Source organism: Microtus oregoni, unplaced genomic scaffold (assembly GCF_018167655.1).
Source record: "Microtus oregoni isolate MIOR12 unplaced genomic scaffold, Mior012 000058F_ref0000040, whole genome shotgun sequence".
NCBI classification, from domain to species: domain Eukaryota; kingdom Metazoa; phylum Chordata; class Mammalia; order Rodentia; family Cricetidae; genus Microtus; species Microtus oregoni.
Genome location: NW_024543834.1, coordinates 1,371,696 through 1,384,260, shown reverse-complemented (window position 1 = coordinate 1,384,260; position 12,565 = coordinate 1,371,696). Strand labels below are relative to the sequence as shown.

Sequence of the window (12,565 nt, the reverse complement as noted above, 5' to 3'; positions counted from 1 at the left end):
GGTACGCACGTGGATTTCTTCTCCAAGTTTTCCAGGTTGGTCTTCAGAACGCTGTACGCGGCTGTGCGGGACTTCAGGTCTGTCTCAATTTGTGCCAGTTGCTGGGAGGGAGGGGGGGAGAGACGCTCCTGGTGACCTTGAGGAGTTAGTAAAACTCTTCAAAATCTGGCCAAGCATCCATGGGACACTTAACAACAGTGACCAAGCCAGCCACTGAGGCTCACTTCTGTAATTGCAGCACTTGGGAGGCAGAGGCAGGAAGATCAGATCAAGATCATCCTCAGCTCCACAGCCAGTTTGTGGCTTAGCCTAAGTGAAACCCTGTCTCAGGATAAAGAAAGAAACAAGGAAACAAAAGAAAAACAGAACCTGTCTATTCATCAGGGTGGTCAGTCTCCCTCCTGACTCTCCCAGCCCCCAGCACCTGGCCCTCGCAGTCAGTCCCCACATGGGGAAGTGGGTGAAGACAACTTTACAGGGACTGAGGTGCCACAGCTTGCCCAGTGTCACACGCTAGCTTGTGCTCCTTCCCAGCAAGTGATGCCGAACTTCCCAGCTGCGGGTACCTCTGCTAGGTACCTATCCTGTCTTCCCTGCTCATCCTCCTAATCATCCACCTCTCCAGACTTGACTGCAGCTCCTCCCAACCTGCAGTGCCCAGTGACTGAGCGCCTCTGCTCCCCGCCTCAGGCTCCCCATCTACTCGACATGGGAGGAACGCCATCTTTAGAGAGGCCCCAAGGACAGCTGACCCCTGTGAAGAACAGTTCAGGAGGATGATGATAAATAAGCTCTCTGAGGCCAGAAGGCGGCAAGTGATTCAGAGGCACAGTGAGTCCCTCCCAAGGGCTGAGCTCTGTGGTAATTTAAAAACAGTTCTGTCCTCCAAGGGCTCATGGCAGGCCTGGTCGTGCAAAGACACAGCAGGACAGTGAGCAGCACCCTGCAGCCATAATGACAAACAGGTGGCTGTGTATTTGAGCATGCTTGGACACTTGTCAGCTGGAAGGCAGTGGCGGGTACCCGAAAACACAAGTCATCTGGCCACCCCTTTGCCTCCAGTTTGGCAGTGGGATATGATGAGTGTGTGTATGCCCCACAATGTGTGTCCATGCTGTAGGGCCATGCACACTTCTGGTGGGGAGCTGTTGAGAATCATGAGCTGTAACCTGGTGTACTGTGGAAGTTCTGAGTTTAAATACTCAGAATAGACATCCAAAGAGGAGCACACTCCCAGGTCATTACAAAAAGGCTCCACAGAGATCCATGTGCCTTGATGACATCCTACCGCATAACTAGGCTGCACAGCTATGCTGTGCACATAGACCACACCGCACACACCAGTCAGGGTGCAGCTACATCATGTGACCATAGGACAATGTGCTACACAAACTGTACAAAGCCCTAAGCCACCTTAGAAGAACAAGGTGAGGCTGGGGCTCATACACAAGTTCCTGGAGCAGCACAGACTGAAGATCCAGTCTCCCCCACCCCTGTCCCGCTAGCCTACAGCCCTGTGATAGAGCATGGAGCCTGAACACTGCACACCTTGTGGGATTCAATCTGACCCACCTCCCCTCAGTGTGTTGCTTTAATAGCTGTACATTTTGGTAGCCTGGACTAGCGGGGAGCCAGTTCTGACTCTACTGCTCTCCGACTCCCCCAGGACAAGTCCAGTGTCCCTGGGACTCAGAATCCTGAGGTGGCATGCCCAACCCCACAAAAGTCTGTGTTCTCAGGCTCAGTGGTGGATGTGGTGATGCTCTCCAGAAAGTCATACCTGGCACAATACCCTGGGCTGCCCCCCCCCCCCCCGCTAGAAGCACCTCTGAGAACCTCTTGGGAGGGGATGTAAGCCCAAGGAGCCACACCCAGATTCCCAAGAAACCTGAAGGAGAAAAGGTCTCAAAGCCACCCTTCCTGTCCTGACCTGCCTACCGCCCTCAGGGAAGCTCAGCCACTTAAGAGAACAGGGCAGCTTTGTTGAGCATACGGCTGGGATCTCCCCAGTCATTGGACCAGCCATGACATATAAAGGGTTCTGTATGCACCAGCAATAGGGCAGGACAGTCAAATCTCACCCATGGTGAAGGCACATAGAAGTCACCTTGGCTATGGGATGCCCACATTGTCCCTGCAGATCCCTGTGCTATGGGGAGTGTACCCAGTGTGAGCTGAAGAACATGGCTTAGTAGATGGCACCCTGTCATGGTACTGATTTGTTGTCACAAGACACTTAGGGGATGAGCTGGCACAATATGACCAAGGGGTGGAGCTTCTATGCCACACTGTCTCCTAAACAATGATGTTTTGCAAACCATTTACCAAGAGAGCTGGGCCTGGTGCCCGAGCCCTGTAATTTCAGCTACTAAGGAGGCTGAGACAGAAAGATGAAAAGTTTAAGTCCAGCTTGAGTTACAGAATTGGCTCAAGGCCAGTCTGGGCAACTTAGTGAGACCCTACCTCAAAATAAAAATTAAAAGAGCGCTGTGGTAGAATACTTAGTATACCACAAAGTCAATCAATCATCCAAAGGGCACTGGGTCCTCAAGTGCATGGTGAGGGAGGGCAAGACTAAGACATTGCATCACAGGTTTTGAGTCACAGTAGGGGAGTGAAATGAATTGGGGCCTGGGGTCAGAACACAGGTGCCTCAGGCCCATTCAGGGGACTCTCCTGTGAGATTACAAGCAGTCCTCTGGGTGGCAGAGACAGGAGACAAGTGCACACACGTCTCTCCGAGTTCTAACCTTACCCAGGGCATGGTAAGAGGGACCTTCCCTGGGTCACTCACAGAGCTAACATCCCAGCCTGTGGCCTTCTACCTTGTCGGCGTCCCAGCCCCATGTATGTCCTCTCAGACGGTCAGAGGTTTCCAAGCAGACTCTCCTCACCTTGGCCAGTGTGTCCACCACGTTCATCAGTGGCTGCTTGGCAGGGTATTTGGCCATGTCCCACTCGAAGTGCGTCACAAAGGATGTCAAGTCAACTGGAAGAGCAAAGGCTAGCTTGAATCCATAACCAAGCCAAGGGAGACAAACTGAGCTTGGTGCTCACACCAAAGAAGCAGTCAGGCAACAGTTGAAGAATAGGCATGGGCTCCCGAGTGTATATGCTCCATGCGGGAGTAGTTCAGAGCCAGCAGGAGGCCTCATTGTACACCTGCCATTGTACACTTCAAAGCCGAGCACCAAGCTCTCCTTCGGCAGCTTCCACCTAGAGTTTGCTACGAAGCCTGCTCTTCCTGGAGGTTGAAACCAAGAAGGTGACATTCTGTGGCCATTGGTGACTTCGTCACCTTCAGTGGTTGCTTGGCCTACCCTCCCCAGCTAGTTCACCAGTCTGTTTCAAGACATCCAGAAGGCACAGCAGAACGCATCAAACCAGGCTCCCAACCACTGAGCCATGACCTTTCACAGGTCCCACCTGCTTCTTGAGTCCCCAACAGGAGCCAGGTGATGTTAACCACATCGTCCACTTTAGGGAGGACATGGCACAGCTCAGCTACACCATGGAACCTGCTTGTCACTGGCTTTCCCACCTGGAGCTATGGGCATCATTCGGTGTGTGCCCATTTGAAGTCTAGAGTGTGCAGAATACACCAGTGTTTTCATCAAAACCAAACAAATTCCACGGCAAAGAAGGGTGTTCCTGCCTAGCCTAGCCAGCTGTGCAGCAGAAGAGTGGGAGGAACTGAAGGTGGTTCAATTGCACTGACACATTTTAGTCCAAAGAGCCTTGCTGATTGGGACATTTAGGGTGTTTTTTTGTTTGTTTGTTTAGTTTTGTTTTTGTATGGTTGTTGTCTGAGACAGGGTCTCACTGTGTGTCTCTGGCTGTCCAGGAACTCACTATGTAAACCAGGCTGGTCTCAGAGATTTGCCTATCTCTGCTTTCCAGTGGTAGGATTAAAGGTGTGCGCCACCGCGCTCAGCTGTGATACTTAGTTTTAATTTTTAACACGATCTGGAGTCACCTGGGAAGAGACTCAAGGATGGACTGTGGGTGTGTCTCTAGATCCCCTTGGTTAAGCAGTTGATGTGGGAAGACCCAGCCTACTCTAGGTGGCACCATTTCCTCAGCCAGGGTCCCAGACAGGGTAGGTGTGGAGAGGGAATTGAGCATAAGAAGCATACATGCATTGCTTTCTCTCTACTCTTGACTGTGGATATGCCGAGTCGCTCCAAGTGCCAGCCTTGACTTTCCTTCAGGGATGCACTGTGACCTTTAATTGTCAGCAAAACAAACCCTTTCTCTCTTAAAGGTGCTTTTTATCATTTTTTAAATTATCTCAAAAGAAACCAGGACACTGGCTTAAGTCCTGGGTCCCACACAAGAGAGGAACTGAGTCTGCGTTCCTACCTGAGAGTGGTCAGGCCTCTCACCTCTTGAGGGCTTGCTTGTTTTGTTTTGAGACAGTGTTAGTTAGGCTGGGATTCACTATGTAGACCAGGCTGTATTCAAGCTCACAGAGATCCATCTGCCTCTGCCTCTCAAATGGTGAGATTAAAGGCTTAATTACATTTATGCCCTACATTTCCAGAGAACACCATAGGAGCATGTTATTTCTCCTTCATTCATCCCACTTTTTTTTTCTCAAGACAGGGTTTCTCTGTGTAACAGCCCTAGCTGTCCTGGAACTCACTTTGTAGACCTCTGTCTCCTGAGTGCTGGGATTAATGAGTGGGTCACCACTGCCCAGCTTTCATTCCTTTTAAGATGGGGATCTCTTTGTGTGGCCCAGGCTGGCCTTGAACTCCTAAAGTCAAGCCATCTTCCCTGTATCGAATGTCAGAAGGACTGGTGGCTACATTGGGGGAGGATGTTAGGCGTCTAGATGAAGCTGATGGAGCAGGGAGGTGGGCAGGAGCTAGGCAGTCCAGGAACTAGGAGACTAGGTGAGGTCACATCTGTACCTCCGTGCTTGGAACTGGTCATGGAGAAACAGTGCAGGAGTCCATGTTGGGAGTGGACAGAAGTCAATGAGGATAAGGGAGAGGGGAAAGACAAGAAGCTCTGGGAGCAGAAAGGAGGGGACCCACTCAGCAGGATGCAGGGACAGTGACACACAAGGCATGAAGTAAAGTGACACCCAGATTCCTAGGCTGGGTAGCTAAGTGGAGGGAAGGACAGCCCAGGGAGCAGAGGAAGGGACAGGGCAGAGAGGATGAACTCAGGATGAGGCAAGAGCAACTTTGATGGATAGATGCACTACTCCCCAAGAAAAAGATGGAAACCAAAGGGGATTCAAGAGGGAAGTGGCCCTACTACTTAGCAGGCAGGAATGCCTTAAAATAACAGTGGTGATGTGGACTCGCTCGCGGCTTACCTTGGGCTGGGAGATGTGAGTCATCCCATCTGATTTACTCTTCAGCCCTATTAAGGGATGTCAATATCTCCAGGAGGAAGCCCCAGCACAGAGTAAGTTATGTAAGCTCCATCACGGCAGGAAGAAATGACACAGAGCACCCAACGCCCTGCCCATCACAAAGGAAGGTCCTTGGTCCCTGTCCCCATTGTGCCCAGCTATCAGGATCTAGCTATGTTGTAGGAGGAAGGAGGCTTGCCCCTTCACCAGCCCCTTTATAAAATTTACCCTCTTGATTTTATTCCAGAGTGGATAGACTTGGCAGAGACTTGCAAAAAAAAAAAAAAAAAAACAAAAAAAAAAAAAACAAACCTCTGTTGAACATTGGCCACAGCACCTCAGCCTGTGACAAGAGAATCTCTAAAATGCTGGGGGTAGGACACCTGGTGAGATCTGGGCTCTTGAAAATGGGACATCAGGGGCTGGAGAGATGGCTCAGAGGTTAAGAGCATTGCCTGCTCTTCCAAAGGTCCTGAGTTCAATTCCCAGCAACCACATGGTGGCTCACAACCATCTGTAATGAGGTCTGGTGCCCTCTTCTGGCCTGCAGACATATACACAGACAGAATATTGTATACATAATAAAGAGAGAAAGAAAGAAAGAAAGAAAGAAAGAAAGAAAGAAAGAAAAAGAAAATGGGACATCAGATCACTCTGCCCATGCTCACTGCCACCCCATAAACTGCCAAGGAAAGACTATCTGATGACACAAACTATTGCTGCCCATAACCGGGCAGAGTCCTCATTACAACCTGAAACACCTGGTCAGGTGTTGTGGTGCACAACCATAATCTCAACACTCGGGGGGTCAAAGCAGGAAGCTCGCCTTGAATTTGACCCTAGCATGAACTACATAGTGGGTTCTAGGCCAGCCTGGGCCATACAGAGAGTGTTGTGGAAGCCTCCTTGTCCAATCAGACTGACAGATATTAGCATAGGTTTTGGCATTAGGAAAAGCTTTGTCATTCCCATGACCCAAAAGCTAAACAAAGGTCACATGAGGCCTTTCAAGAGACAGCAATGCTAACTGTTGGGAGAGCACTGGCAAGAGAAAGAACGCCCACTGATGACCTCAAGTCTTTCCTGAAGGTGAGGAACTAGCAGCCCGCCAGGACAGATGTCAGGGTGATGTGTTGTCAGGGGCACTCCCTCTCCACCCTCTGTATCACCTGCAGCATCCTGGAGTCCTCCCACCCAGCCCATGGAGTGCTCAACTGCTCTCCCAGCCTCTCTGATCAGTCGAGGCTGCTCTAGCTGACCTCCCGCAACACCCTTGTCTCCAGAGCCCACCACAGGACCTGATAGAACCAAGCATTCCACAGAAGGCTCAAGACACTGACAGCCACACTCAGCACAGCTAATGCAGCCAGGGCAATGTACATACAGCGGAGACACACTTCAGAGAAAGCTCTGCTCTTCATGCCTTGCCACCAAACCCAAAGCCCCCATGGATTTCTCTATTAGGAGGGAAGGTTCTGCTGCAGGGTGCAGGGCACTGTGGGTCTCTCTCCCACCAGCCCTGAGCTCCCAGAGGCACCAGGAGGCTGACAATGGTCTCCCGCAGGAGCTCAGTGGGCCTCTGGGTTGGTACCTATGCCCTCTTCCCCCTTGTTCCTCTCTCCTGTCTCCCACTTCAGTGCTAGTTCTGGACACTAACCTTTGCTCCAGATCACAACCTGAAAGTCCTTCCTGTCTATACCGTAGGCAGGAATATTACTCCAGAGTGGCCTCCGCCACCCCAGCCTTCCTGCTCTCTCCAAACACACTCCCCACAGGCGGCTGTCTCTTGAGCAACAATGACATCATCTGAAAAACCAAGCCAAGGCCTTGCCAGCATACAAGATTATAACTGCACAGGCAGGCAGCCCAATGCCTGGCTAGCCGGACAGGTCTTCCACAGCCTGAGCCAGACACGTGTGTGTCTGCTCTGCTTCTGCTGGACTCACATGGGTCTTAGCATGCTCCATCACAGCTGGTGGCAAAGACAAACAAAAGCAAAAGGCACCCAGCAAAGCTAAGAACCTAGACTGAGACTGTTACTAAGTCTATTTGCAAGTGAGAAAAGCAAGGTCAAGATGGACAGTGCATGGCATGGCCAGGTCTAACCCCTTCAAGACTTCATGATGCCAATGCCCTAAATTCTCTTGAAGGAGACGGGATTAAAATCCCATGCACAGAACAAAAGAGCTTTAGGAAATTCTATCCCTAGTCTGAGAGTATCCTGCAGAAGAAAGTCTTCTGGGAAAGTGAGTTAAAGTCACTGGGCTTTCTGGGAGGTCTCAATGCAAAGGTGTGGACTTAAGGTTGGGCTGCTACTGTAGGCACTGCCTCACCATGCTGTCAGGCCTTTGGAAGGGTTGTTTCACAGAGCATGCTCAGAAATGACCTTGGAAGTAACTGGGATGAACCTGCAGAGGCCTTGCAGGAAGCCAGGAGATGACGGCACATGCTAAACAAGCAACAAAGACCAAGTTTCCTTGTCCCTTAGTGTGCTCTCTCCTAGAGATGGTGCACCCGGCAGGGGTGGATCCCACAGCGAACGACACATACATTTAAGTGGCATCAACTTTGAGTTGAAAGCTAAGTGGACAGGTTTGTTTGCTTATCGTGGTTTGTTTGGTTTGGTGCGGTGTTAGGGCTGAATCCAGGGTCCAGCACTTTGCTGGGCAAACACTGCCAATGAGCCGTATCCCCAGTCCTGGAACGCAGTGAGCATTTTAATCAGAATTTTAGTGTATGCTTAAATAAACCATAAACCAGGTGTGGTAATACACATCTGTCATCCCAGCACTTGGGAACTGAAAGCAAGATGGTCAGAAGTTCAAAGTCACCTTGAGATACACAGTGAGCCTTGACCACATGACATCATCTCAAAAAATAAAATTAAATAGTATTACTTGTTTTGCATTCTGCCTGCTACAGTAGATGAGAGAAAATGCCAAGCCAGCGGTTCTAACACCCACTCCAGGAGTGGCCTGTTCTAGAAGACCCATGATCCCCATGAACCACATGAAACAAGGTCTGACTGAGCAGACATCCTTACAGAGCAGGTGGGACAGCAGACAGGCTTCAAGATCATGCAGATAGCAAGCAAAAAGATGCTGAAGTTCACCCCAAGCCCCCAGAGTTGATGCAGTCCTGTTTCCAGGTAATAAGCAGAGAGGACAGGAGGGAGACAGGAATGAAATAACTGTGAACTGCATCATCTGGGTACGGTGACCAAGCTCTAAGGTAGGTTGCTTGAGAAACTGTTAAGGCCTGAGCACTGTACCCTATGACCAGCCTGAGGCCCCACCCTCCCAGGGACATGCAGCAGCACACTGAGCATGTGCACGGCAAACAAGACACAACCTACTCTTTAAACACTTCATCTTTTCCTTCAGACCTGAAACATAATATAAGACAGGGTTATTAAACCACAAAGACATGCGGATCCGGTTCAGAATGGGGAGAGTGGATATTCTCATTTGCCAATTTAAACCAGTAGAAGACTTTTAACACTTCCAGGTAGCATGTGTGTGTTCATATATGTGCTGCTTATCTCAAATGATCTAAGTGTAAATGTGTATGCTCTCGTTTTCAATAGACATGTAGAGACTCAAGGTTAATTCTCTCTACAGATATGTCAATGTTTAATTCTAGAGTTTTCAAAATATCCAAGTGTTGTTTCATGCCCATGTTTTGCTTTTATATATATATTGAGACAGTCTTAGATAGCCCAGGCTGGCCCTGAACTTCCTCAGTATCTCAGGATGTCCTTCCTGCCTCCACTTTCCTAGTGTAGGATTACAGATGTGTGCCTCCATACCTGGGTTTCAAAGTCTCTATGTTTTTGCTACACATTTAGTAATACAGCCCAAATGGCATCTGCACATTTAACAGCCAAGCAGCACTGGGGTACCTGGATATGTGTCCATCAGCATGAGAAGCCAAAACTCTGAAATGGGGACATTCCGCGTGAAGTGTCTGATGCGGCCCTGCTGTCTCCGGTTGGAGGCATTTCTCACTACATACAGCCACTTCTCACGCCTTGTTTGGTTTTAAAAAAGTGATAAGTGGGTGGAGATGCCTGAGATTTTCCAGAAATGGGACAGTAAGCCTTAACAGAACTGGATATGCAGAGCTCCCGTTGTGGTCATCGTGAGGGAAATGGCTCCTGAGAAGAAACCTCTGTGGACCTACCTCCGTTAGCCAGGAGGTTCTCGTGGACTTTGCCCTTGGAGTCTTCCATGACCTCCACCGCGCTCTGCGCCATTCTCTTTATGAGGCTTTGGGTAGAGAAGAGGAAGCCAGTGAGAGTGAGAAGCTACCTGCAGGACCACCCCACGCATCCTCCCGGCAGAGAAAGGAGCCCTTGACGCCACCGGGGGCAGCAATTTGGCAATCTAAGGAGAGACTTAAGACATTAAGAACCTTTGAACCAGTCATTCCACTTCTGGGAAACCATCTTGAGGAAACAGGAAAAAAAAAAAAACAGAAAAGCCTTCTGAATAAAAAGATGTTCTTTGCTGCAGAGCGGCTGACAATAAGAAATTGGAAGCAACCCGCAGGCTCAACAATAGAGAATTGTTTGAAGATGGTCGATTCAGCAGAGGATTATTAGCCACCATTGAAAATAAGGTTTACAAAGAATTCCAAATACCGTGGAACAAGGCACGCATTATAATGTTAGATGGAAAAAAACAAGACAGAAACTTAGACAGTAAGATGATCGCTGGCTGTGCTATGGGTAAATATTTCTACTTGATATCTTTCTAGTATAATCTGGTATTGATTTTATAGAAAAGCCAAACCTTGGGCCTCCAGTGAACACACTAAAAGAACTCAAGCCATATACCAGATTACAGATGGAGGTTGGAATATGTTCCCTTTCATTTTCATTCTCTCTCTCCCCCCTTTCTCTCTCTCTCTCTCTCTCTCTCCCTCCCTCCCTCCCTCCCTCCCTCCCTCCCTCTCCCTCCCTCCCTCCCTCTCCCTCCCTCCCTCTCCCTCTCGCCATCCAACTGATACAAGCCTCCTGTACTCCAGGACGTCCCCAAACTCACTGCATACCTAATGATGACCTTAAACTTCGGATCCTCTTGTTTTTGCCTCTCCAATGCTGGGAATGCAGCCATGTACCCCTATGCCCAAGTTTGTGGTGCTGGGGATAGAACCCAGGGCCTTGTATATGCTAGACAAACATTCTACCAACTGAGTTATGTCCCTAGCTCCAAGTTCCTCCATTATTGCAGGCACAGTCCCACTAACAAAGCACAGTATGGTACCTTGGGCCTGCCGTAGAAACTGAGGCAGATGGACACCTTGAAAGACCCTGTTGTTTGTTGAAAGCAAGAAAGGGAAAGAGGTAGTCATGTTTTCTTGGCCAAAGTAATCAGGGCTGACAGCTAGAACCTAAAGACCTAAGTGTGAAATAGTTTAAGATGAACAACCACAGCACTTGCCTAGCATGTGAGGCAATGGTTTTGATCCCTAGCACAGTTTAAAAGATATAGATATAGATGATAGATAGACAGATAGAGAGATGATAGACAGATAGATAGATGAGAGAGAGAGAGAGAGAGAGAGAGAGAGAGAGGAGCCAGGCTAGCGATACAGCTCAATACTTGTCTGGCTTGTCTAGCAGGTAAAGCTCTGGTTCGATCCGCAGCGCCATAAAGAATATGTAATGCCAGCAGTGGAAGCAGGAGGATCAGAAGTTCAAAGTCATCTCTGGCTACTTAGTAAGTTCGAGGCCAGCCTGAGATATGCAAAACCCTGTTCCAAAACTAAGTAAGGCTAGGCATAGTGGCACATGCCTTTACTCCCAGCATCCGGGAGACAGAGGCAAGTGAATCTTCAGTTCGAGGCCGGTCTAATCTACACAGCAAGTTCCAGGTCTGCCAGTGGCTAAGAGCACTGGCTGTTCTTCCAGACTCCTAGAGTTCAGTTCCTAGCATCCACATGGCAACTCACAACTGTCTGTACCTCCACCTCCAGGGAATTCAACACCTTCACACAGATATACATACACAAAACACCAATGCACATAAAATAAAAAATAAATCATAAAAAAAGTTTTAAAAAATATGTAAATAAAAATTTTTAAAAGAACAACTATTGTCATCCAAGTACAGGAAACACATCAGTTAGGCGTTCTTCCAGAGTCCACCTCCCGCTTGGGTCAAGTGTGCTTAGGGCTCCTTTGATAACCGACTCTCATCTGTAGGAGTGTATAAGTGTCAGTTTCTCTGAAATCTTGTTTTAGCCTCACAAGGATTCTGGGAAGTTGAGTATTATCCCACCTATTAGATGAGGAAACTTAAACAATTGGCTCCCTATCAAGTGTCTGCAAGTGGGTTTCAAAGACAAGGCTCTTGGCCACTGGGTCATGTTGCGTTCTGGACCGACACTGTGGCCTGCCTTGTGTTTAAAAGCCGACCAGTGTGGTGTGCCTGTATCTCTTTGATTAGCAGTGCACTAGCCTGGGGTGGTACTGACAGTTTCCCAGGCTTCTTTATGGAGTCAAGGAGTATTCCCAGGCGTTTGCCATGAGAGAAAAGTGCTCAGGCCTCTGGCTGATTGCTCTGGGCGCTCTACTCTCTGGCTCCCAGGTGAGCTCAACAGATCAAAGGGAGACGAAATGTCCAGTCTGGTTCCCTCAGGCAGAGATCTAAGCTCCTGCAGCCTCAGGCTTGTGTTTCAGCCCAGGACCCAGAACCCATCATTGTCCCTTAAACTCTGCTACATTCCCACACAACTCCGGCTTCTTTGTCACAAGACCTCTTCCAGTTACCCGAAAATGAGTGTGCCTCCTGTCGTCTGCTGGGACACTGACTCGGTTAGGAAATTTTATACACTAACTAAGCAACTACTGTGCCCCAAGCATTAATAAGTGCTGTAGCCTAAGCCAAGTCCCTGCTGGCGTAGAACTGCAGGTTCAGTGCTGTTGAAAGCTCCTTGTCTTTATTCAGATCACCACAGTAACACAAGTGGGTCAGACCTATTTCTGTGGCCACCATAACCCATTCATAACTACCTATTTACATGAAGGTGGTGAGACCCCAGATGCTACCACATCACCTGGCTCAGCAATGTCTGCCGACTGCCTAAATAAAGCCTCAACACCTCATCCTTCTGCGGGGTTCTACGCCTCCCCATCTGAGCCCCTTCAGAGTGAAAATACTCAGCAAGCCTGCTGGGCCAGGAAGGCCAGGG

The 12,565-nt window shown here is 49.1% G+C and overlaps 1 protein-coding gene across 2 annotated transcripts in view; it reads right to left on the bottom strand.

Moving 5' to 3' along the window:
• The window catches only part of LOC121438877 (V-type proton ATPase subunit C 2), a 35,165-nt gene that overhangs the window by 12,274 nt on the left and 10,326 nt on the right, over positions 1 to 12,565 (bottom strand). For both annotated transcript variants that reach the window (XM_041639369.1, XM_041639368.1), the window contains exons 3-5: positions 9,551 to 9,636; positions 2,895 to 2,989; positions 10 to 101 (exon numbers count right to left, since the gene is read on the bottom strand). In XM_041639369.1, the coding sequence (XP_041495303.1) occupies positions 10 to 101; positions 2,895 to 2,989; positions 9,551 to 9,636 (273 nt within the window). The remainder of the gene's footprint in view (positions 1 to 9; positions 102 to 2,894; positions 2,990 to 9,550; positions 9,637 to 12,565) is intronic.